At 40.2% G+C, this 27,659-nt stretch overlaps 1 protein-coding gene across 7 annotated transcripts in view; it reads right to left on the bottom strand.

Moving 5' to 3' along the window:
• The window catches only part of PAK1 (p21 (RAC1) activated kinase 1), a 158,345-nt gene that overhangs the window by 95,310 nt on the left and 35,376 nt on the right, over positions 1–27,659 (bottom strand). Inside the window, exon 1 of one of the 7 annotated variants that reach the window (XM_058424474.1) lies at positions 3,526–3,540. The exons of 4 other annotated variants lie outside the window; for them this stretch is intronic. Coding sequence is in view for 1 of the 3 variants with exons in the window: in XM_032166991.2 (XP_032022882.1) it covers positions 1,422–1,466 (45 nt within the window). In the remaining 2 variants the exon portion in view is untranslated. Of the gene's footprint in view, positions 1–1,421; positions 1,639–3,525; positions 3,541–27,659 lie in introns of those variants that run through there. 2 more of the 7 variants (XM_032166991.2, XM_032166992.3) reach the window with 2 other exon arrangements.

Genomic DNA, 27,659 nt, shown 5'->3' on the forward strand with positions numbered 1-27,659 from the left:
GCAGGAAGAGGGAGTGCTTGTTGGCAGGCTTAAGGCAAGGCACAGAGGCAGTAAAGACAGAATGGTCCTGGGGAAGATAGAATTTGGAGGTAAAAGCTAGAAGCAAGTGAGTTAGGTAGAAAACAATGTTTGGACCTCATAAACACAGGAAAAGGTCTCTACAAACCAGTAACCTACTAATAATAGGAAAGCTTAACCAAAAATTTTAGAAAAGAGAAGAAAGCCTAATCAAGAGGGGAAGGATCCAAGAGAGGAAAGGAAAGACTGGCTACACAGCGGGAGAAATACAAAAGGGGAAGCATGAGGGGAGGAGGAAGGGTGAAGGGGACGGCGGGAGAAAAGGTAGGCAGGGGGCAGAAAAAATGATCAGGAGGAGGAAATAGAAAGAAAAATGAGGAGAGGAAAACGTACAGTCATGAAAAAACTAGGGGGAGGAAAGAGGTCCAAAATAATCAAAGTAGGTTATTTTCAGGCCTGACATGAGCTTCTTGGTGCCAGGTAATAAAGAAGGAAAGAATTATAGTGATTAAGATATTACCACAGCCAGGTCTGTCATTAACTTAGCAGAATAAGGAAGGGGCTCCAGAGAAGAGAGTCTAGTTTAAAGCAACTTTATACCTAAGGACAGAAAAACTGGCCAGTTTAGAACCATTAACATACCTTGACCTTCTACTTCCCAACCCTGCCTCCCTACACCTAACACACCTACGCACCACACTAAAATAAGCATCAGCATTCTCAGTCTCTGCTTTGCCCCTGAAGAACCAGCAAGATGCCATTCAAAGGGCTGGCTGGAAGACAGGATACCAAGGTCTACTTCCCAAGTTCTCCTCTCTTCTACAGTGTTGAGGGGGACATCTCTGCAGCCCATTTTAGCACTTTAAACCAGCTCACCTTTCCAAAAGATGGTTTGACGGTCTGGAAAAGCCAGAGTAACAAACAATGTCAAGTCCTTCACTGCACAGATATGGCAACTCAAGCCAGAGGATGTCTGAATAGGACCAGTCCCCTGAGGTCTTCTCCCTCCCAGTTCACTCAACCTCTTAACAGAGAAAAGCCCCCACAGTCCCAGCAGGCTAGCGACTAAGCCAAGGCAGAGGAAAGCACCACCTTGGCCCCAAGCAGAAGCGGGCTTGAAAAGGAGCAGAGCTTCTGAGGCAGAGCAGTTCCCCAAAGGCGCAGCTTCCCCTTCACACCCTTCCCTGGGCAGAGCTCTGATTCCAGTGCAGGCCTAGCCCTGGATGGGCTCATCTAAAGGTTCCACTCTCAGCCCCTTCTCTCATTTAGAGTCCCTTAAGGTTAGAAGAAAGTAAGACACCCCTCAAAATCTACTGGACCCCGTGTCACCACTCTCCAAAAGCCGGCGGATATCCCCCAGAACCCGGCCCAGCTAGGGGAGCCCCAGGCAGGGCCGGCATTACCTGGTGGGGAAGGCTGGCCCCGGCATCTCTGGCGATTGTTTCCATCGCAGAGCCGCACCTCTCCCTGCCCAGCCGGGTACCCACAAGGCCCCTGCTCCACCGGCTCCGCTCGATTCAGCTGGGCTGGGCTCCTGGCAGCTCAGCCGCCAGCTCCCGAGGTGCAGCACGCTCGCGCCCTCGCAGGGCGGTAGCGAAGGCTCCGCGTCGGGGTTGGCGAAACAGAAGGGGCGGGGGACGAAAGGAGGGAAGGAGGCGGGAGGAAGCCGCGCGCTTCTCCTTTTCTGCAAAGCAGAGCTGAGGGCGGGGAGACAGCTATCTTCCCACCCTCTCAGCTATTCTCCCCACCCAGTCTCCAGCAAGAGGTAATTTCTCTCCAGGGCCAGGTTTTCCAGGGCTTGTCAGAGTCCTGTGTGAGCTCCAGAGTCAAGAAAGACAACAGAGCTCCTCTGTGCCTCAGTTTCTACAGATGAGTATAGAGGAGTCTCTTCTCGGATTCCTCAGGTCAGACCTACGATTCAGATTAGGCCTCAGAGAAAGAGATACACCTCCCCCCTCCCCAAACGTGCCAGGTTCTAATTCTAATGCTCCAGGAAGAATGCTAGGTGGGTCCCTATAGCTGCTTCTAAGCAAAGAAAGCTCAGCAGCTGCTACATTATTATTATTTTGAGACAAGAGTCTTGCTGTGTGCCCAGGCTGTAGTGCAGTGGTTGGATCTTGGCTCACTGCAGCCTTGACCTTCCTGGGCTCAGGTGATCCTCCCACCTCAGCCTCCCAAGTAGCTGGGACTACAGGTACCTGCCACCACACCCAGTTATTTTTGTATTTTTTGTACAGATGGGGTCTGCCATGTTGCCCAGGCTGGTCTCAAATCCTGTTCTCAAGCAATCCTCCTCCCTTAGCCTCCCAAACTGTGGATTACAGGCGTGAGCCACCACACCTGGCCACTGCTACCATTTATTAAGAACTATTGTGTACTAGGTACTTTAAAAATGTTATGTCTCTCTCAAAACAACCTTATGAAGTAGGCACTATACCAATTCACATACGTCAAAACGAGGTCTAGGGAAAATGTCCAGGGCTCATACAGTAAGTATTTTTTAACCAACTATTGTGTATCAGGCATTGTGATGGAACCTGAGCTGAACACCACATTACAGAACATTTACCAACATGGCCCAGACTAGTAGTGCCTCCCAATTACTGAAACAATAAAACACACCTTCACACATTTGCAAATGCTCCCTAGGAGGTAGTATTACCTCACTCTTCCCCCTCCCAAACCCTGCTCTTAAGAGATATGACAGAAGTCAGATTATGCAGTGTCTCTTTCGGGTCATAATTAGGAGTTAGGCTTTTGTTCCAAGTTTTAGCAGTGGGAAGGCTTTGAAAGGTTTGAAAGCAGAATGAGAAACTCTAACTTACATTTTTTAAAAGATCACTGGCTGTTCAGTGGAGAAAGGGGGTAGGAGTGGAAATAAGAAGTTAATAAATTCTCTCAGAGGTTTAGGCAACAGAAAATGGTAATGATTTAGACTAACATATTGTAAGATAACGTAAAAAGAAGCAAGCCTATTTTCTAAAGACACAGCTTGGAAGAAGCAGCAGCAGAACTTGGTGGAAAATAGAATATGATGGGTGAAAGAAGTCAGTGACTTCCCCAAGACCACACATCTGGTAAATGCTCAGGAGTTCAAGGCCAGCCTGGCCAACATGGTAAAATCCCGTCTCTACTAAAAATATAAAAAATTAGCTGGGTGGTGGCAGGCACCACCAGCTACTCAGGAGGCTGAGGCAGGAGAATCCCTTGAACCCGGGAGGCGGAAGTTGCAGTGAGCTGAGATCGCAACCACTGGACTCCAGCCTGGGCAACAGAGCGAAACTCCGTCTCAAAAAAAGAAAAAGGAAAAAAAAAAAGAAAAAAGAATTGGTCAATAATAGAGACCCGGTCTGAGGATTCAGCTTCAAAGTCAAAAAAGATTTTTTTTTAACCCCACACCATGTCCTTCAACCCAATTTACACAGGGTGAATGAGAGCCAAAGTAGTCCTCTGCCTTAGACACAGCTTTTCAAACTAATAATCAATAATCATAGCAACTTATCTTACTCGACTTCCCACTCCATGCAGCATCCTCTTATAGATGGTCTTCCAGGCTTTTCTGAAACATATGCAAGAATGAGGAGCTCACTTTCCACTAGCACTATGAGGCAGTGTTTCCTCACATTCAGCCAGGTGGCTCTCTGTAAATTTCTAATTCTGCTCCAGGAGCAATGTCCTCCAGGGCAAGTCACATTAAAGGCTTGCAACTACGTACGTATGTAGGCTAATTTATTATGCCCCTCCACTTTTTCTCTTCTCCAAGATAATACTCCCAGTTCTTTTAGTCGTTTGTTCATTCAACAACTATTTAAGCATCTTATGCAAGTCACTGGGGATAGACACATCAGTGAACAGAACCACATCTTCAAGGAGGTGATGATTTTATGGTTTAGTATGGTGGCTTTTAATTCTCCCTGTCCACCAGAATATCTTGGAAAGCTTTAAATATGTGTAAATATACTAGAGTCCCAGCAGAGATTCTGACTCGGTTGGTCTGGGATGTGGCCTAGGCAATATATTTTTATAGATATAACTATATGGATCTCTATTGGAAGACTGACTTGCTATAAAGATACAGTGATAATGACAATGTGGTATTAATGAAAAAATAAGATAAATAGATCAGTGGAATTGAAGTAAATAGCCCAAAATAGACCCACACAAATGTGGTTAACTGACTGTAAAAGAGAAAAGGAAATTCGATGAAGAAAGGACAGTCTTCTCAATAAATTTTGCTAGAACTGGACATCCACATCCAAAAAAATGAACCTAGACACAAGCTTTATGCTTTTCACAAAAATTAACTCAAAATGGATCACAGACCATTGCATTTGCAAAATGCAAAACTATAAAATGTCTAAAATATAATGTAGGGGAAAATCTAGATGACCTTGGGTTTGGCAATGACTTTTTAGATATAGCCCCAAAAGCAAGATCCATGAAAGAAAAAACTGACATGTTAGACTTGATTAAAATTTAAAATTTCTGCAAAATACAGTGTTAAGAGAACAAAGAAACAAACCACAGACTGGAAGAAAACACATCTAATAAAAGGCTTGTATCAAAATATACATAGAACTCTTAAAACTCAGTAAGAAGTGACCCAATTAAAAAAAAAAAAAAAAAACTGTGCAAAAGATCTGAACAGACGCTTCACCAAGGAAGATACACACATGACAAATAAGCATATGAAAAGATGCTCAGCATCTTTTATCATTAGAGAACTGCAAATTAAAAAAATGAGATATCACTACACATACATTAGAATAACTAAAATCCAAAACACTGACAACACCAAATGGTGACAGGGATATGCAGCAACAGGAACTCTCTCGGTCATTGCTGGTGAGAATGCAAAATGGTACAACCACTTTGGAAGACAGTTTAGGAATTTCTTACAAAGCTAAATACAGTTATGTGTCACTTAATGACAGACATACATTCTGAGAAAGGTGTCATTAGGTGATTTCATTGTTATGCGAACATCACAGAGTGTACACATACAAACCTAGATGGTACAGCCTACTACACACCTCGCCTATATGGTATAGCCTACTGCTCTGAGACTACAAACTTGTATAGCATGTTACTGTACTGAATACTAGGCAACTGTAACACAATAGTATTTGTATATCTAAACATATATAAACACAGAAAAAGTACAGTAAAAATACGCCATAAAAGATTAAAAGAAAAAGAAACAGTACATCTCTAAAGGGCATTTACCATGAATGGAACTTGCAGGACTGGAAGTTTCTCTGGGTGAGTCAGTGAGTCAGGGGTAAGTGAATGGAAAGGCCTAGGATATTATTGTACACTACTGTAGACTTTATAAACAGTATATGTTTAGGCTGCACTAAACTTAATTTTTTTTTCTTTCTTCAGTAATAAATTAACCTTAACTTCCTGTAAGTTTTTACTTTATAAACTTTTTAATTTTTTAAAAACATTTTGACCCTATTGCAGTAACACATGGCTTAAGACACAAGCACATTGTACAGCTATACAATATTTTCTTTATAGCTTTATTCTATATGCTTTGTTGTATTCTTTGTATTATTATCATTTGAGACAGAGTCTCACTCCGTCACCCAGGCAGGAGTGCAGTGGCATGATCTCAGCTCACTGCAACCTCCACTTTCTGGGTTCAAGCAATTCTTGTGCCTCAGCCTCCCAAGTAGCTGGAATTACAGGCGTGTGCCACCATGCCCAGCTAATTTTTGTATTTTCAGTAGAGATGGAGTTTCACCATGTTGTCCAGGCTGGTCTCCAACTTCTGAGCTCAAGCTATTCACTTGTCTCAGCCTCCCAAAGTGCTAGCATTACAGGTGTGAGCCACTATACCTATCTATTCTTATTTTTTACCTTTTAAACTTTTTGTTAAAAACTAACACATAAACACACACTTTAGGCCTACACAGGGTCAGGACTGTCAATATTAGTGTCTTCCACCTCTACATCTTGTCCCACTGGAAGGTCTTTAGGGGCAATAACATGCATGGAGCTGACATCTCTTATGATAACAATGACTTCTTCTGGAAGACCTCCCAAAGGACCTGCCTGAGGCTGTTTTACAGTTAACTTTTTTTTATAAGTAGGAGTACACTCTAAAATAACAACAAAAAGCATAATAAATATATAAACCAGTAACAGAGTCATTTATCATCATTATCAAGCATTATATAATACATATAACTGGCCAGGTGCGGTGGCTCACGCCTGTAATCCCAGCACTTTGGGAGGCCGAGGTGGGCGGATCACGAGGTCAGGAGATCAAGACAATCCCGGCTAACACAGTGAAACCCCATCTCTACTAAAAATACAAAAAATTAGCAGGGTGTGGTGGCGGGTGCCTATAGTCCCAGCTACTCGGGAGGCTGAGGCAGGAGAATGGTGTGAACCCAGGAGGCAGAGCTTGTAGTGAGCGGAGATTGCGTCACTGCACTCAGCCTGAGCAAGAGAGCAAGACACTGTCTCAAAAAAAAAAAAAAAAAAATACATATAATTGCGGCCGGGCGCGGTGGCTCACGCTTGTAATCCCAGCACTTTGGGAGGCCGAGGCGGGCGGATCACGAGGTCAGGAGATCGAGACCACGGTGAAACCCCGTCTCTACTAAAAGTACAAAAAATTAGCCGGGCGTGGTGGTGGGCGCCTGTAGTCCCAGCTACTCGGAGAGGCTGAGGCAGGAGAATGGCATGAACCCGGGAGGTGGAGCTTGCAGTGAGCCGAGACTGCGCCACTGCACTCCAGCCTGGGCGACAGAGCGAGACTCCGTCTCAACAAAAAAAAAAAAAAAAAAAAATACATATAATTATGTGTTCTATACTTTTATATGACTGGCAGCACAGCAGGTTTGTTTACACCAGCATCTCCACAAACATGAGTAATGTGTTGCATTAATATGTGATGATGGCTATATCATATATGTGGCCCATCATTGACTGAATCATCATGTGACTATAGTATTCCTAGGTATTTACTCAAATGAGTTGAAAACTATGTTCACACAAAAATCTGCTCATGAATGTTTATTGCAGTTTTATTCAGAATTGCTAAAAACTGGAAGTGACTGAGATATCCTTCAAGACTGAATGAATAAACTGTGGTATGTCATACAATGGAGTATTATTCAGTAAAAAAAGAAATGAACTATCAACCCACAAAAAGACATGGAAGAACCTGAAATGTAGATTTCTAAGTAAAAGAAGCCAGTCTGAAAAGGCTGATTCCAACTACATGGTATTTGGAAAAAGGCTAAACTATAGAAATAGTAAAAAGATAAGTGGCTGCCAGGTATTTGAAAGGTTGGGGTTAGTGGTTAAGGAATGAATAGGTGAAGCACAGGGCATTTTTAGGGTATAAAACTATACTGTATGATACTATAATGGTGGATACACACACTATGCATTTGTCAAAACCTACACAACTATATAACCCAAAGAGTAAACCCTAATGTAAACTATGTACTTTAGTCAATAATAATGTATCAATATTGATTCATCAACTGTACATTAATGAGATGGTGATAATAGCGGAAATGGGGAGAGAGGGATTCTGCGTTTTCTTTTTTCTTTTTGAGACAGTTTCACTCCTGTTGCCCAGGCTGGAGTGCAATGGCGTGATCCTGGCTCACTGCAACCTCCACCTCCCTGGTTCAAGCAATCCTCGTGCCTCAGCCTCCCGAGTAGCTGGGATTACAGGTGCACACCACCACACCTGGCTAATTTTTTGTATTTTTAGTAGAGATGGGGTTTCACCATGTTGGCCAGGCTGGTCTTGAACTCTTGACCTCAGGGGATCTACCTGCCTCGGCCTCCCAAAGTGCTGGAATTACAGGCGTGAGCCCCTGCGCCCAGCCAGATTCTGCATTTTCTACACAATTTTTCTATAAACCTAAAACTGCTCTAAAAAATAAAGTCTATTAAAATAAAAAAGTATCAAGCAAAAAAGAAAGACATACAAGATAAAGTTCATCTTCCTTTTTATTAGATTCATTACACATAAAATTACTCTGACAAATTGCTATAAAGATTTCTAAGTACTTTCAATTTCTATGCTTATCTCATGGTGGGCTGGGAACAGTTCAGACTACACTTTCAGTAATGATGATCTAGAGTACCCTCCACTAAACAGAGTCCTGTTTGCAATGATCCTCTTACTGCCTGGTACCCTGAGGGGAACATGATACTGTAAGTGCAGTCTGTCCCTTGCAAAACATAGTGGAACTATCACCTCCTTTAACTGTACTTAATACTTCCAATAATTCAGTCTGAAGTTGCATTAGATTTTTATCCACTGCAATGCCTTTGGCTGACACTGAGCTTCAGCAGCCAAAACCACCATTTTCACAAGAATAAAATCATGCTAAGTCTCCTCCAGTCTGCCCATATGTTGCCATTTCTTTTGAGACTTAAAATGCAGAACTTCATTGTCTTCCTCTTAAATTTCATCTTGTTGGCTTCAGCCCATCATTCCAAGCTTACTCATCTAAATATTAGTTTTCTCTTTCAGTTTTTGTCACCTACAAAGCTAATAAATATGCCATCTCTTCAAACATTTTTCAAACATCTGTCATGTGCTCTTGCCTGTTCCAGGTTTTGAGGATTAAAGATGACCTAGAAATGCCCTATGTCTCCAGGAAATCACCACTAATAGGGGAAGTTGGCAAATACAAAACTAGAAAGTGCTGCACTAGAAAAATGACTGAACAAAATAAATAGGACCAGGTAGACGAAACAACAAAACATCTATGTACAGTATTAGGCAGAACCACTAATATCTTCAGCAGGAAGGATCAAATTCAGACATCTTCTGTTTTAGATTTCAGTTCTGAAAAACCAAACGCTGGTTTGGTTACCAAAAGTTAACTGGCTGGCTAATACACCGTCTCTCTCTTTCAATGGTGGGTGCTGCTATAGGAAACTTGGCTAAGTTTAGTTCCCGCTGATGAGACACAATACTTATGAAATTGAGGCATACTGGTAAGATGCCAGCAGTTTTATTTATTACTAACTGAATCAAATGAGGTAAAAGCAACTTTAGAGATGACTCTGTACATTCAAAGAAATTAAATCCTGGAGATCTCAAATGATGTGCTGAAGTTACACAAGTTAGCAGTTAACATGTTTTAAGTGCAATAACTCCTTTCATTTAAATAGTCCTCTGGTTTTCAAAGTAAATAATTAACAAATTATTCTTATAAGCCATGGACCTTGGCCAGCAATGTTTTGTCTCTGTAGTCATCTTAAGCCTAACCAGGCCTTTTTAAGTCACTTATCTCTCCTCTGTAGGCGTATGAGTTTGCAACTCCTGCTAACTCTATTATAAAAGCAAATGATCAATAATCATTCAAAAATTTGGTTTTGTTTGGAGACTACAGCTTTCAATCTAATAGCTTACAACTGATGACTAATGTGATTGAAGTGCCTAAAGGATTTGAAAATGATATTTTTATTGGGTTCTTTTGCAACCACAAATAACTTTTAAAACAATATGTGTACTAAGTGAAAATTATAAATCTCCTGACACAATCAGTTAAATGTACAAGGAAATCAGTCAACAATGATGATGTTGGATTTAAAACAACATCTGAGATGAAATTTTTTCTTGTAGTAATTAGACAGTGAGGCCAATTGCCTGTTAAGGTCACTTTCTGTGGAGTATACTTTCAGTAATGATGATCTAGAGCACCTTAGATCTAGATATGAGGTGGAGTATAAAATAAATAATAATAGTAGCTTACAAAAACACTATAAGTAAAGAAACAAGCAAAAGAAAGATGGAAATGAAAAAAGGTATTAATAAATCTATTTAGTGGCAGTCAGTCATAAGTCAAAGCAACCAGTCATAAGTCAAAGTATACTTGAATTTCAAACAAGGCAAAGAAGTGCAGAGAAGGGAGACATTAATATTACCTGCAGAACTAGGAAAAGGTTCATGGAAGAGGCAGTATTTGGGTTGCTATTGAAGAAGGAGTAAAATTTTCATAGAGCTATTGAGATTTCCCTTGAGTGAATCACAAAAACAAAGGCCCAAAGGAGAAAAAAGTATGAATGGTTTAGGAAATAGTAAATAACTTGGTCCTTCTTGGAAACAGTAAATAATCTTATCATTCATTCACCATTTATTGAACATATTCTACATGCCAGACACAATGTTCATCACTATGGATGCAAAGATGACATGACCTAGTTCTTACTCTCAAAAAGAAACGCATTTTTAAAGACAATAGGAGACAAAGCTGTGCCACTGATTGTCAGACTTAACAGGTCAAAACTCTGTTCCTCCTTCAGGTGTTTCCTCTCCCCACCCCTCAATAAATGGCAATTCTACTCTTTCAGTTGCTAAGCCAAAAATCTGATTCATTTTTTACTCCACTTTTTGTCAATCAGCCCCCACAAGCATCTATCAGCAAATTCTACCAACTATACCTTCAAAACAGATCTACGGTCCAACCACTTCTCATCACCTTTACTGTTATCACCTTGGTCCAAACCATCAGTAACTTTTGTGTACAACAGTGGATCTCAATAGTGGGGTGAAAAGGAGTTGGGGAGGGGAGGACAGATTTGCTCTGCTCCCCAGGGGATATTTGGCAATGTCTAGGGAAATTTTGGATTAAAACAACTGGGTAAGTGCTACTGGCATTTAGTAAGTGGGAGCCAGGGATACTATTAAACATCCTAGAATGCATAGTATAGCCCCTCATAACAAAGAATTATCCTGCCCAAAATGTCAATAGCGCCATTGTTGGGAAACTCTGACCTAGAACATTATAACATTCTTTTTAACTGATCCATTCTTGCCTCCCAGGGTGATCTATTTAAAATATGTCTCAGATCACATCACTCTCTTCTGCTTAAAATCTTCCAGTGGCTTCCCCAATCTCAATGTAAAAGCCAAAGTCCTTACAAAGACATACAAGGCGTTATATGATCTTACCTTCCTCTACCTCCTCCCCTCATCTCACCCTGCTACTTCACTGACCTTATCTCTGACTTTTCCCCACTTCACTCACTCTGCTCCAGGCACCAAGGCTTTCTCTGACAGGCTATATACACGCTCTCCTCCAGGCCTTCGTACCCTATGGTGACTATGCCTGAAAACACATTTCCCCTTAGATATCCATATGGCTTATTCCCTGTCTTCCTTCGAGTCTCTGCTGAAATATCACTTTATCAGATAATTCTTCCCTAATCATCCTTTATAAAAGGATTTAAAAATCCCCCTCTACTCTAAATCAGCACCCTTTATTCCACCCTATCCTGCTTTATTTGTATCCTGGCACTTCTCATCAACTGACATTTATTTGCCTATTGGCTGGCTCCCTCCAATGGAACATATGCTCCACAAAGGCAAAGACTTTGTCTTTATCTCCAGACCTCAGAACTATTCCTTGCAAACAGTAGGTGATAGATAAGTAATGGCTGAATGAAGCAAGGAATGAATAAATGGAGCTAGAAAGACCAGTCAGAAAAAAACTACAGAGAATCCTGAAGGCTAGGAAAGGAATGTGGATGCAGTCTTACAGTGGCCCAAAGTAACTGTCCAAGAGTTCTCCTCTCATCATGTCATACAAATTACCTTTTGCCCTCCCAACCAAAAAGAGAGACAGAAGGGAGGAAGAAATGGAGAATTCTGTAAGAACATTATAATAATCAGAGGTATCTAATAATGAGATGGATAATCTCTGAGGTATTAACATTGCCAATCAACCCCTCAGCAGGGAAGATACAGCAACAAGTTACTGCATAATCCCTTAAGTTTTCCTCCCTTTGCTTATCCTTTAGGACCCAGCTTAAATGTCACCACTTCTATGAAGGCTTCCTATAATCCCTCAAACAGATTTAATGACTCCTAAATATGGCCCTTAGAGAAGTCTCAAATACTTATCCAACTTACTGAAAGTATTTGATAGTATTTATTTTTACCTCTAGACTGGAAAGGTAGTATATACCTCCTCATTTGCTACTATATCTCCAGCCCAAAATGAGGTAGCTCCAATAAAACACAGGCACCAGCACACATTTTTATAAAATCATACAGAGTACAAATACATTTTTAAAAACCATATTAAAAAGTCACTAAAGGCAGGGTGCAGTGGCTCACGCCCATAATCCCAGCACTCTGGGGAGGCTGAAGCGGGTGGATCACCTGGGGTCAGGAGTTTTTGAGACCAGCCTGACTAACATGGTGAAACCCCATCACTACTAAAAATACAAAACTTAGCCGGGCATGGTGGCGGGCACCTGTAATCTTGGGAGGGTGAGGCAGGGAGAATCACTTGAACCCGGGAGGCAGAGGTTGCAGTAAGCCAAGATCGCGCCATTGGACTCCAGCCTGGGCGACAGAGCGAGACTCTGTCTCAAAAAAAAAAAAAAAAAAAAAGTCACTAAAATCAAATGACTTTCAAATCCCTAATCAATATCCATTCATCCCTTCATCCTTGCCAATTTTGCCAACCCTAATTTTATCCAGGAAAGCAATGAGACAATTAAACACTCATTTTTCCAGTCTTCTTTAAAGTTGGGCATGTTCATGTGACAAAGTTCTAGTCAGTAAGTTTCTAAGGATTCTGGGGAAATGGTTGCTTTAATTATAAAATAGAACACAGGCAGAGTGCTAATTCTGCCTTTCTGCCCCTTTCTTCCTTTCTCAAACATTCTTTCTGGAGTGCAGTAACCTCGTAACCTTGAGGTCATAAGTACAAGAGTGGAAAGCACACACTCGGTGGCTGGCAGAGTGGCAGAGTGGAAAAGGCTGGCAGAGTAGAAAAACAGAAAGAGCCTGGGTTCTAAATGGTATTGTATCCCACCCTATACAAGCAACGAATCCCCTCCCTCCGGAAAATTAATTCCTATATTTTAAATCACTGTTTTCTACTACTTACAGCTGAAAATATTTCTAATTGATACAAACAAGAAGCATACTAGAGAATCAAGAAAAAGATGCTTCTTACTAGTCTGAAACATTGATTCCTCATTAGCCACTGGTCTCTAACCATAAATAAATTCCTCTTATTAGCATGAGAATGAAAAAGATCTGAGCAAATTAAGACAATACTAGATAGATATGAAAGGAAGACTGAGAATATTCTTCACAATTTGATATATTCCCAATAAGGCAGGCAATCACTCTTTCCATATTCTTTAAAAAAATAAATAAATAAACAGAATAAGAGTATAACCTGTCTACTTGAAAAATGGCTTTCAAGTTGCTTTCAAATATATACATACACACACACACACACACACACACACACACACACACACACATATCCCTTAGGACAATAGTAATCATCAGTGGAATACAGGTAATAAAGTAGGAGACAATTACAACATAGTACCAACATTCCATGCTTTGCAATTCATGACCAAATTTTGCTCTGAGCATCCTGGAAGCCAAAACCAAAATTTAAGAAAAAAGGGTGAAACTTAAACTAATACTCATTGTCTCATGAAGGAAACATTTCAGTGTTGTTAAGGGACAACCATTATTAGTTAAAGTAGGGGTTGGAAAATTCTGCAAAAGGCGAAATGGTAAATATTTTAGGCTTTGCAGGCCCTACCATCTCTGTCTCAACAACTCAACTCTGCCTTTGTAGCAAAAAGCAGCCACTGACAATATGTAAATGAACGTGTGTGGCTATGTTTCAACAAAACTTTATTTACAAAAACAGGCAATGGGGCCAGATTTGCCTCACAGGCTGTAGTCTGATGACCTCTGACTCAAAGGATTCTTAGATGTAAGCACCAGACTTTGAGTCTGGTGAAAATCAACTAGTGAAAATCAATGTACTGAAAGAATATTGGGTGGCTCACAAAATTTGGTGAAGTTTGGAAAAATAGGCTTAAGGCTAAACTTCCAGAAAAAGCACAAAGTTACACTGCAGAACTAGTCCAATGAGGAAACCACTGCAGGTACTTCTGATCGTTACATGCTAGAATGGGTACCACCGTCACTTCTGGATCAAGAATTCAACCTCTGTGCAGCAATCACAGACAACAATGCCACTTCAGGGCCAGGAACCCAACCTTGCAGGGGATGCTACTGCCTCTGCCATCAGAAAAAGAAAGTTAGTTTCCCATTACCTTCTCTCTCATGTCTTTAAGTGCTAAATCCAAGTGTGGTCTGGGCATGTCGGATTGGTGAAACCTAGGCCACTGCGTATGCCCCAGAAGCAAGGAAGCTTGGGAAGCAAGTATCTAAATTATCTCCTTTAGGGAATTGCATATTTGCCCCTAATGAGACTCATAAAATGGGGAACACAAAATACTGTACAGTAAAAACAAATGTTCCACTCTAAAATCTTGTAACACTAACTAAAAATGTTCTATCTCTTCAAAAAGGGGACAATATACAAAGTCTTATCAGTTACTACACTCCAGCATTAAATTCTGAGGAATGTTTCTCTTATTTGTAGTTGCTTTAAGTACCAGGTACTATTTAAATCCTGGTGCCTTTCTTCAAGCTATTACCACTGCATAGAACACACTTATCTCCCATTATTCCCTTCTGTTTCCTCCAAAACTTTTAATCTTCAGGTGTCCTCTCCTCTAACTTGCCATCTCTGATGCAGTCCTCACTCAATGGCTTGAGTAGGTCCTCCACCTTTAAGATCTTAGAGTACCTCATAAAAATTCTTATCACTTACCACAGGTGTATTTTATCTCCAGCCAGACTATATGTCCCCTTGTTTACAAAATGCTTCATTCATCTCTGTTCCCTCAGTACTTCATACAAAGCCTAGCACATAGCTCTCAATAATTACATCTACCGAACCCAAACAGATATAAAAAATAAAAACATTACATATCTTTTGGCTCAGCCACCCAATTTCTCTTTGTCTTGTCCTGATTCCATTATTCCCCAGGATACATACTTGTTTGCAAGGCTGTTTTAAATATCTAAAATGCTGCAGGAGCACAAGTGGCTTTTTTTAAGTGATAATAAATAAGTCCTTTATAAACTCAAAAGTAGCTGAGGTCCACTGTGTCATCAAAGTAGAAGACAATTTTAATAGGCATACACACCCCATTTTAAGGACTCTTGGATTCCAAAAACTTCAGACACAGGCTTTTGCTTTTTTTTTTTTTTTTTTTATAAAATCCCAATCTACTAAAATCTTTCTTCTCACTTTAATTAAGTTTGGACTCCAACTATGGTGTTCTACTAGGTCAGCCAAGGTTTCTAGAAAAGAGGCACCTTCTGTAAGAATTGACAGTTATAAAAAGCTGCATTTATGTGGCAACTAATAAAGCACATTCATATCCATTATCCAATTAATTCTTACATACCCTCCTTTGAGATTTCTCCTCAGAAGCAATGCCCAGCCCCACGGCTATCTCTGTGGCACCCTCCTGGACCACTCCCACCACAGCCACCATTATCTTCTGCCACATACACATTTGTTATAACTCTTTTCACTTTAATTATCTGTATCTGTTATCCTTAGTGAAGTAGAAACAGCTTGAGGGAAGGGACAGGCCTAGCACCATGTAAGGCATAGTAAATGCTCGATAATTATTTGCCAAAGTAAGTTAAGAAGAATAATTCATATTTCTGTTTAAATAAAGTAGAAACTGAGTTGACTTTCCCAAATTGTCCTAGCTAAAACTATAAAATCAAGATATTCTTAGTGCAGTGGCTTCTGCGTATAATCCTAGCTACTTGGGAGGCTAAGGCGGGGGGGATCGCTTGAGCCCACAAGTTCAAGGCTACAGTGGAGTATGATCACAGCACTGCACTCCAGCCTGGGTGACAGAGAAAGACCCTGTTTCTGAAAAAGAAAAAATACTCCTGGGTTCAAGGAATCTTCCCACCTGAGCCTCCCAAAGTGCTGGGACTATAAGCTTGAGCCATTGCACCAAGCCCATTCTTGACTTGCAATTGAAGGCCTTTTTTTTTTTTTTTTTTTTTTTACACCACACGGCCCTCTCCTAAGACTGGTTAAGAACAAAAGGAGTTTCAGACTAGGAGTGAGAGGTCTCTGTTTTCAGACAAGCCACTCAACTTCTCTGAGTATCAATTTTCTTATCTGACAAATGGGAACACCACCACCATCTTTTTCTCTGATCACAATATGAAGGTTATATAAGATAATGGGAGTAAACGTAGCTTTAGTGTGAAATTATGGCATATACTAAGCCAGAGACAATGCTTAGGTTGATGACTCCCACCTCCCACTGTTGGTGACAAAGTCAAAACCAGAGTCAACCCTACAAGAATCATATCACTTAACCTAACAACAGCCCTTTAAAAATTGGCTTTATTACCCTCATTTTACAGATAAGAAAACCCGGGCACAGAGAGCTTAACACTTGTCAAAGCTTATAAACCTAGTAAATATCAGGTTCATCACATTCTAAGGAGTTTTCCATGCTGCTCTCCCAACAATTATAGAATAAAAGCTTTCCTTCCTCTTCAGTTTCAATTAGCACCAGGCAGATGGAATAGTGCTAATCTTAAATTGGGAACATTCTACTGTGTCTCAGGCCAAATCAAAATAAGAGTTAGCCTTGTAGGTAAGTAAGTACATCTTGATTCAACCCCTGTGGAGGCAAAAATTGAATCTGTGTATTAGAAAATATTCTGATCTCAATTTAGAAATTATTTTAATGAGACTGAAAACCTCACAGGAAAAGCAAAAATGAGCAATCTTTTTTTTTTTTTTTAAAAAACATTCGGTGCTATGATTATGAAACACAGAAGAGCCTAGGCTTTGAAATCAGACAGTTCAATCTCAGGGTAGAAAAGAAAACCTGGACAAAGCCCTGGAAGAATGAATGAGCAAAACAAGAAAAGTTCAAGATGCTGCTATGGCTGGAGCAAATGGGGTTGGTAGTGGGATCTAAAGAAATACAGCCTCCTAACTTTCTCTTCCTCTCTAGAAATCCCCACATGCTACAAGGAACTTAGCCTGTGATGCTTCCCACACAGCCCCAAAAAGTGCAGACTGGTAAGTCACTGAGAAAGTCTAAAACCCTCCTTTGCTGACACTTCAGCCTAAGTGTCTCTGCAGAGACAGACTGAGGGTCTCTGCAGGGATAGGCTGTCAGGAGACACATATCACAATGCTGGCCTTCAGACAATTTGGGGCAGGCTTTTTTAGTAGGATGATGTCACTGCTATTATTTGCAGCTTTAAATACCTATATTCCTGTAGCTAGGAATTATTTTATTTAGGATGACAGTGTAGATTTTTTTTTAAAAGACATATTTGGAATACTAAAGAGGAGAATAGTGTGAATGTATCATTTTCTCAGAAAGAGCTCTGGCACAGGGCAGATATCTAGACTCAAGGATGCCAGACTCCAAACCCTTTCTTGTAGTCAGAGCCTCTCAGACCTCAGTGAGACCTGTGAATGGACTTCAAATGAAAGCAACAGATTCACTGCTGTGGTAACTTCACCACCCAAAATTCATTCCCTTGACAAGTTCCATCAGCATTCCCTGAGTGTCTACTAGACGCAATGCCCTGTGTTGAGTGCATTCAAGGAGCAGCCAATTTATCAGAGGCAACAGATATGTAAATAGCTGATTGTGAAAAGAGAGAGAATGAAGTAAACACTCCATCAGAAGTAAAAAAAAAAAGGGGACTGTTTATGACTATAGAGGTCAGAGAGGTTTCACCAGGTAATTCCTTCCTCTTATGGTTATCTTCCTCACTGTATTCAGGCTCTGACATCCATAGCAGACATCTGAACTAGGACTCTGAGGGATTTTATCAGACAGTGAAGAGAGTTGGCTAAGCCAGACAGAGGAGAGGATAAAGGCAAAAAGCCAGAGGAGTAAAGGTACTGGGGTATGTCTAAGGAGTAGCCAGTGGCCATAGTTGGAGTGCACAGTATACCAAGGAACTAATAAGAAATGAGGAAGAAAGGTACCTTTAGGTCAGATACTAGAGGTCCTTGAATGACAGCCCAAGGAACTTGAAATTTAATCTCTAAGCAAAAGGGAACTATTACAATGTTTTTAAGCAGAGCAGTGGCATGATTTGACTTATATTTTAGAACGATCACTCTTGCAGAAATGTGAAAGGTGTAAGAAGACTGAAAGCAAGGAGATCAGTTAGGAGGCTTTGTGTTATAATAGTCTAGTTAAGGCCAGGCATGGTGGCTCACACCTGTAATCCCAGCACTTTGGGAGGCCACGGCGGGCAGACCACGAGGTCAGGAGATCGAGACCATCCTGGCTAGCACGGTGAAACCCCATCACTACTAAAAACACACACACACAAAAAAAATTAGCTGGGCGTGATGGCGGATGCCTGTAGTCCCAGCTACTCGGGAGGCTGAGGCAGGAGAATGGCGTGAACCTAGGAGGCGGAGGTTGCAGTGAGCCGAGATCGTGTCACTGCACTCCAGCCTGGGCGACAGAACAAGACTCTGTCTCAAAAAAAAAAAAAAAAAAAGTCTAGTTAAGAGAGGATGAGGGCAGCCCAACACTGTGGTCAGACCTAAGCAGGGTGAGTCCATCAGGAGGGGGAGGAAGAGACAAGTAGTCTAGTGAGGAGAATCAGAGCCCAAGTAGGGTGAAAAGAGCATCCACATTTGGGGCAGGGAGGTGGACTGCTGTGGAATATCATAGTCTAAGTATAGCAAGGAAGGCATCCATATCAGGAGAGAGGGGTGCTCTGGTGTAGTGTGTCAGAAGCCAACCACAGTTAAGAAAGAGTTGTCATGGAAGAGCACCCTGGTATAGGGTACCGAAGCCCAAGCAAGATAAGGAGGGCATCCACACAGTAGGGACAGCCTGTGGTGGGGGTGTCAGAACCTCATTTCCTCAGTATGTCTATGAGAAGGCCTGGGAGCAGCAATGGCCCAATAACAATGAGCATTATCTAGGAACCACATTTTGGATTCTAAATGCCATTTAACACTAAAAAAAAAAAAAACAAACAAAAAAAACAAAACACACACACACACACACACACACACACACACACACACACCCCAGGGTTCTTTGGCTGTTATAGAGAAAGTACAGGATGAACCTAGAACATCTTATTGGGCTAGAAAGCAAGGAAGTAGTCAAAGAATGATAGGGACATATCAAAAGTTGACAGAAGCCAACTTCTGATTTGGCTCCTACTGGCCAAATCAGAGAGAATTTGAGCACCAAAACAAATGATGCTAGCAATAGATTATTACCCATTAAATAAAATGAGTCTATACTGATATAAATAACTAAATACATTGAAAGTTTGGCAAGGAAAGGGATATTTACATAGTACTGCCTACAAAATACTTATTAATTATAAAAGAGAAAAGAGTAACTTCACAGTGAAGAAGGCTAGTAGACGTCACGGGACAAACCAAAACCACTACCATCTAAAGGCATGCAATGAAACGAATACAGCACCAGTTCTGTAATATTTACTACCAAAGAAGCATAACGTAAGACTGGTGATGACATTCTATAAAACACCTGCTATACCTGATATTCTACAAAATAACTGGCCTGTAATCTTCAAAAGTGTCAAGGTTATCAAAGTCAAGGAAAGACCGAGGACACTAAAAAGATGTAGCCTCTAAATGTAACATGTGATTCTGAACTATATTCTTTTGCTATAAAAGACAGTTGGACAATTGGCAAAGCTTGAATGGGTGTGAGGATTAGATAATAGTAATGTAACAGTGTTTATTTCCTGATTTTGATGGTTGCATTGTGCTTACACAACCATCTTATTATGCAGGAAATAATGTGGAGTTGATGGAGGGTCATGTCAGCAACTCATTCTCAAGTGACCCAGAAAAACTAAGTTTGATATCGGTTTTTAAATTATTTTAATAAAAACAAAACAGATGATGAAGATCTAGAATACAGCAGTAGCAGTGGGAGTAGAGAAGAAAGATATTTTTCCAGGGTCACACAGTGAAGTTAAAGGTAAGACTGAGACTAGACTCCTTCTGAACCTCATATTTCCTTCCTGCTATATAGGGCTTGTGTGGTGCCAAAGAAAATACTCTTCTAAGAATTAGAAGGTTACGTGTCTCGTAGTGATTAAATCATTGGGGGTTGTAGAAAAAAAAAGAAGATAACAAGTCTTCAAGTGAGTCAGGCTGAGGTTTACAGGACATCAGGTTTTTGGTGAGGAAAAACATATTCCAGACTCCCCCATTTGATGAGAACAAAGTTTAATAACTTCAAATGCTCCTTCGACACTGAGATAATGACCTTGCTATTCGAAGAGTCCTTGTTCCCATTTTCGCCCAGTCCTGTGAGTGTCTGAATAACCAATGACTAAATTAGTCTCAGACCTACTGTCTCCTCCAAAGTCTAGTACTGTTTAGACAGTGGGGACAAGCTGTGGCTGTCAACAAAAGCAAATTTTATCCTTTCTTAAAATGGACCAGTGTGACCCACACTATCAAGACCTTTTCAAAATAAGTGGGATAGAGGAAAACATCTCTTTACCAAAAGGCAGCAAAAATATAATAGAAAGAATATGGACTCTAGAGTTAGATCCAGTTGTGATTGCTGACTCTTCCCCTTGGGCTGATTATTTAATCTCTTTGAACTGGAATTTCCTCCTCTGTTAAATGGGGACAAATAATTGTTGTGAAGCATCAGGAAAAGAATCTTTAAAGCACATATCAAAAGTGCCAAAAACACAGTAGGAGCCTAAAATGTAGTAACTAAGTTCAGGGGTCCCCCACTCCCAGGACCAGTACCATGGCCTGTTAGGAACTGGGCCTCACAGAAGGGGACGAGGGAGCAAAGCTGAGCTCCACCTCCTGTCAGATCAGTGGCAGCATTAGATTCTGATTCAAGCGCAAACTCTACTGTGAACTGCACATGAGAAGGATCTAGGTTGTGTGTTCCTTATGAGAATCTAATGATAAATGTAATCCATTTGAATCATTCTGAAACCACCCCCACCCCCACAAGCTCAGTCCATGGAAAAATTGTCTTCCATGAAACCAGTCCCTAATGCCAACAATGTTGGGGACCGCTGATTTATTTAGTGCATTTTTGCGACATTATTTGCAACATTTTGCTAGTATTTACTACATTATCTGCATTATTTTACAATATTTACAAGATAATTTGCATTTCTGCTACATTATGCAACTCTACCTTTTGCAAATAACCAATATATAAAACTTTGTATGCATCTAGGATATAATTTATGTCTCATATCAAGCCTGAGAGATTATGCAATAGAAGTGTTATTCTCCAAGGAACCAAAGTATGAACAGAATGAACTGACCTACCCAATATTTAACAGTGAGTTAAATATATAGCTGAGTCCTGAAAAACATGTACTCCTAATACCCTCTTCAGTGGTCTTTTCCTCTCATAGGACTTATGTGATGCTAAGGGAAATGGTCTTTCTTAAGAGTTACCCCTTTCACCAGAATGTGGACTGATATGGAAGGCAATCATCTCTCTGAGATGAGAGTGCAGTTAAGGCCAACGAAGAAAGAAGTAAAGCATCTTTCCCCCACTCTGAACTAGAACAGGAAGACTCATCTTTCTAGCTACTTGGAGCTGTCAAAACGGCACTCTTCATAAGGACCTAAGTGAAGGAAGCCCCACAAAAGCCAAGTAATTTCACAACATGTCATAACTAGAAGGGGTCTTAAATACCAAGTCTAACTTACCCACGTATAGATGGTGAAGCTGATACCTGGAGAAGAGAAAGGATATACCTGAAGTTACAAAAAGTAACAATATGCCAATCCTGTAATTGCTGAATGGCCTTAAAATAAGGTCACTCTAAAGTTCATTTGGTAACTGTTTATCACACATCAACACAAGGTACTGTCTTTATCCCACTCTTGTGCTCTAAAGTTTAAGCCTGTGTGGTTTTTTTTCTCTCCTCAATTAAAGTGAATAGCCCCATCTTACTCATCTGTGTACTCACACAAGCTTAAACAGTTGGTGCTCAACAAGTAACTGTAGTATGACATAATGATTCCAGATATGCAAGGTTGTTTCAATATCCAAAAAAATCAATTCATTAATACCCCATAATAACACAATAAAGGAAAAAGCCATAGAATTATCTCTGTTGACACAGAAAAAGCATTTGACAAAATCTGATACCCTCTTACAATAAAAATACTCAAGAAATGAGGAATAGAAGGCAACTTCCTTAATCTGATAAAAGGCATCTAAGAAAAACCCACAATTAATATCACACTAAACTGAATGCTTTCTCCCTATAATCAGAAACAAGACAAAGATGTCCATTTTTGCCACTTCTATTTAACATTGTACTGAAGGTTCTAGTCAGAGCAATTAAGTGGAAAAAAAAAAGAAATAAAGAAAGAAAAGAAAAAGAAATAAAAGCACCTAGATTAGAAAAAAAGCAGTTTAGCTGGTTGTAGTGGCATGCACCTGTAGTCTCAGCTAATCAGGAGGCTGAGGCTGGAGGAATGCTTAAACCCAAGAAATCAAGGTTGCAGTGAACTACAATTGCACCACTGCACTCCTGCCTAGGTGGCGGAATGAGACCCTATCTCAAAAAAAGAGTAAAACTATCTATATTCACAGATGACATAATCTTGTATATAGAAAATTCTTAGGAATCAACACCAAAAAAAATCTGTCGGAATTAAGAAGTTCAGCAAGGTTGCAGGATACAAAAATCAACTGTATTTCTATACACAGCAATGAACAATCCAAAAACTGAAATAAAAAAAAAAAACAAAAAACATTTAGAATCGCATCAAAAAGAAAAACAGAAGTGTAAAACTTGTACAACCTTCAAAAACAAGACTAACACTTCCCAATTTCAAAACTTGATTATAAACCTTGAGTAATCAAGACAGTATGGTACTGGCATAAGAATAGAGATACAGATCAATTAAATGGAACTGAGAGTCAAGAAATTAATGCTTATGTTTGTGGTCAACTATTTTTCAACAAGAGTGCCAAGACAATGCAACAAAGAAAGAATAGTCTTTTCAACAAATGGTGCTGAAACAACTGGATATAAACATGCAAAATAATGAAAATTGACCTCTACCTCATACCACATGGAAAAACTAACTCAAAATGGATCACAGCTTTAACTGTAAGAGCTCAAAGTATAAAACTCTCAGAGGAAAACATAGATGTAAATATTCATGACCCTGAATGGTTTCTTAGATATAACACCAAAAGCAAACAACAAAAGAAGAACTAAATAAACTGGACTATATCAAAAATAAAAACTTTCGTGCTATAAATAATGTCATCAAGAAAATAAAAAGACAATCTACAAAATTAGAGAAAATATTTGCAAAACATATATTTGATAGGAGACTTGTATCCAGGATATATAAAGAACTCTTATAATAATAGTAAAAAAGAAGCTGGGCGCGGTGGCTCACACCTGTAGTCCCAGCACTTTGGGGGGCCGAGGCAGGCGGATCATGAGGTCAGGAGATCGAGACCATCCTGGCTAACACGGTGAAACCCCGTCTCTACTAAAAATACAAAAAATTAGCTGGGCAGGGTGGCACATTCCTGTAGTCCCATTCCTGTAGTCCCAGCTACTGGAGAGGCTGAGGCAGGAGAATCGCTTGAACTCGGGAGACAGAGGTTGCAGTGAGTCAAGATCGCACCACTGCACTCCAGCATGGGCGACAGAGCAAGACTCTATCTCAAAAAATAAATAAATAGTAAAAAGACAAACCAATTTAAAAATGGACAAAGGCTCTAAATAGACATTTGTCCCAGGAAGATATCCAAGTGGCCAATAAACACATGAAAAGATACTCAAAATCATTAGTCTTTAAGGAAATTCAAATCAAAACCGTATGTGACAGACACCATTTCACACCCACTAAGATACCTAAAATAAAAAGATAATAACAAGTATTTACAAGGATATGGAGAAATTAGAACTCTCATACACTGCTGGTGGAAATGTAAAATGGTACAGCCCCTTTAGAAAACAGTCAGGTAGTTCCTCAAAAAGTTAAACATAGAGTTAGCACATGACCCTGCAATTCTACTCCTAAATATATACTTAAAGGTAAATGCAAATATATATCTACACAAAAAATGTACATAAATGTTCATAGTAGCATTAGTCACAGCCAAAAAATGGAAACAACCCAAATATCCATGAACTGATAAAGGAATAAATAAAATGTGGTATATCCATACAACAGAATTCAGCAGTAAATACAATTACATAGATAGAAATAAACAGAATTCCATACAATAGAATATTTTTCAGCAAAAAATATTGCCAAATATTATTCAGCAATAAAATGAAAAACACACATTACAACATCCATGTTTCTTTTAGGAGGACAAAATATTCTTTTTCTTTTTTTTTGGAGGGGGGATGGGGTATTGCTATGTCACCCCCAGACTGGAGATCAGTGGAACTATCATGGCCCACCTGTAACCTCAACTTCCTGGGCTCAAGCGATCTTCCCACCTCAGCCTCCCAAGTAGCTGAAACCACAGGGACACGCCACTATGCCCAGCTAATTTTATTTATTTATTTACTTATTTATTTATTTATTGAGACAGGTTCTCACTCTATTACCAGGCTGGAGTGCAGTAGCATGATCTCTGCTCACTGCAACTTCTGCCTCCCGGGCTCCACTGATCCTCCCACCTCAGCCTCCCGAGTAGCTGGGACTATAGGCATGCACCACCACGCCTGGCTAATCTTTGTATTTTTTGTAGAGACAGGGTTTTGCCATGTTGCCCAGGCTGGTCTCCAACTCCTGAGCTCAAGAGATCTGCCTACCTCGGCCTCTCAAAGTGGTGGGATTACAGACATAAGCCACCAGGCCTGGCCCAGATAATTTTTAAATTTTTTTTTTGTAGAGACAGGGTTTCCCTATGTTGCCCAGTCTGGTTCCCAAACTCCTAGACTCAAAGGATCTTCCTGATTCAGCTTCCCAAAGTGCTGGGATTACAGGCATGAGCCATTATGCCCAGCCAAGACAAAACATTCTAAAACTAGATTGTAGTACTTGTACAACCCTGTGAATATAAAAAAAAAAAAAAAAAAAAATTGAAATTAAAATCCCCCTGGAAACAAGAAAAAAAACACTGAATTGTATACACTCTAAGTAGGTGAATTTTATGGCATGTGAATTATCTCAATAAAGCTGCTAAACATACCCATACACACATACACAACTATGGTAGAATGGCAAGAATACCCACTGGACTTAAAGGGTCAGTCAGGTTGAGGTCAGATCCCGGTCTATCACTCACTATCTATATGATCATGACTTCACACTGAACCTTAGTTTCTCTGTAAAGTTAGCATAAAAATAGTAATCCCTGCTTTCGCAAGGTGGCTGGAAGATTATGTAAGAAAACAGACATGGAAGTGCCTTGCATATAGCTAATTTCCAGAGACACATATTTTCTCTTTTTTTTTTTTCTTTTGAGACAGAGTCTCACTCTGTCCCCCAGGCTGGAGTGCAGTGGCACGATCTCGGCTCACTGCAAGCTCCGCCTCCTGGGTTCACGCCATTGTCTCGCCTCAGCCTCCCAAGTAGCTGGGACTACAGGCGCCCGCCACTACACCTGGCTTTTTGTTGTTTTTTTTTTTTGTTTTTTGTTTTTTGTTTTTTTTTGTATTTTTAGTAGAGACGGAGTTTCACCATGTTAGCCAGGATGGTCTCGATCTCCTGACCTCGTGATCCGCCCACCTCGGCCTCCCAATCCGCCCACCTCGGCCTCCCAAAGTGCTGGGATTATAGACATAAGCCACTGTGCCCGGCCCACATATTTTCTCTTAATAGACATCCCTTATCACTAGTATTACTGAACAAAATAACTGAAAATGGAAGAGGACATTTTCCTCAACTAATTTAAGTAGATTTGTGTGTTTTTCCAACAAACTAAAGAGAAAATGAGCAGACCCCAATGTTTACAATGAAGAATAAGAAGGCGCTAGAGTATGTGTACATAGGCACTCAGAGTGCAGTTCTGAATAAAGAAAGGTTAAAGTAGCTACTCCAACTGCTTTCTTCCCCTATAATCCAAACTCTGCTTTCTGTTTCAATCGGTAGACAATGACTACCACATCACCACTGAAATAGGAAGGTGTTCAGGAGAAATAACATGATTCCCAGTTCCAGGTTGGCAGGGAGAGCAAGGTTTCCCTGTTTCTCAGTAGACACTTACTCTATGGTTGGAGGCCACACCAGGATATCACTGGTGGGCAACCAAAGATGGGAAGGAGAAAAGAACAGCTGTTTAATACTTTTATTTACAGAAAAGAAAACCAACAGATTTGCCTAAGACCACAGAGCAAAATCATATAGCTCTAATCATGATAGGCATGTGGCAAGCAGCACTATGTTGTACAAAGAATTCTGGGCTTAAGGATAGAAAAAATCAGATCTAGTCCCAGAAGTGCTACCAAACTGCTATACAATCTTGACTAAGTCAATTTATCTCTCTCTTAATTACCTCTCATGTGCCTACTGATTCAGAATTTTCATAAAGTGACTACTGCATGCAAGACACTGTGCTGGAATACTGTGAACAAAACAGTCCTACATTTATGTAACTTATAGGATAGAACACTGCAGAAGTCAGATGTTAAAGAAATAAACAATCTAATTATAACATAATTACAACTTGTGATACACAGCCAGTGCCAATCAGGAAGTAAGATGTGCGTGGGAAAGCACATATGCAGAAGAAAACCTCACCAACAAACTCCAAATTACATATCAGAAGAAGCTTCTCTCAGCTCTCCCTCCATCACAAACAGGGACTCAGTATTTCTTTGCTGTACAGTACGTCACCTGACTGCTTGCTTCTTAGTATAGCTGGAAGCATCATGGTCAATCACAAATAAACTAAAATGCGCAACAGATGCCAGTCAGTTGCATCAGTTACTATGAGATCTTACACAAGCCTCTTTCTCTGAATCTGTTTCTTTATCTATAAAATGGGGATGATACTACCTATTTCACAGTATTGTTCTGAGGATAAAATAGGAAAAAGTCGTCTGGAAACTAAAACAATGAATTGGGATAACAACACTAAATCATTAAGATAAAGAGGTAAATCATTTACTCTAGTATGCCCTCAACATTCAGTAGCAGGTTAGGCACACAACAGATCTATGCCTATCTGTTCCCATCTGTAAAACAATGATAACATCAGAACTCACTTCACAGAGTGATTGTAAGGATTAAATGAGATAACATATAGGTCAGGTACTTAGCACAGTCCCTGACACATACTTAGAAAAACATTAACTGCTATTAATTCACTTAACCTTACTTTCCTTCAATTTCCTTATCTGTGAAACAGTGATAGTAAGAGTACCTAACTTACACGATTATTATGAGGATTAAATAAAGGCTTAGAACAGTGTCTGGTACACAGTGAGTGCTAAATAAGATTATAATAATATTATTAATTTTATCTTTTAGCTGTCCCCACAATTCACATGAATACAGACCACTGGTTCTCAACAGAAGTTGATTTTGCCTTCCAGGCGACATTTGGCAATGTCTAGAGATGTTTTTTATTGTCACGACTTGGGGAAGAGGTAGCCACTACTGACATCTAGCAGGCAGAGGACAGGGATGCAACATCCTATGATGCACAGGACAGCCCCATACTCCCCGAAGACTTATGTGGTCCAAAATACACACAGTACCAAGATTGAGAAATTCAGACTAAACAAATCAAACAAAAGTTCTCTC

The sequence above is a fragment of the Hylobates moloch genome, unplaced genomic scaffold, assembly GCF_009828535.3.
Source record: "Hylobates moloch isolate HMO894 unplaced genomic scaffold, HMol_V3 SCAFFOLD_11, whole genome shotgun sequence".
NCBI classification, from domain to species: domain Eukaryota; kingdom Metazoa; phylum Chordata; class Mammalia; order Primates; family Hylobatidae; genus Hylobates; species Hylobates moloch.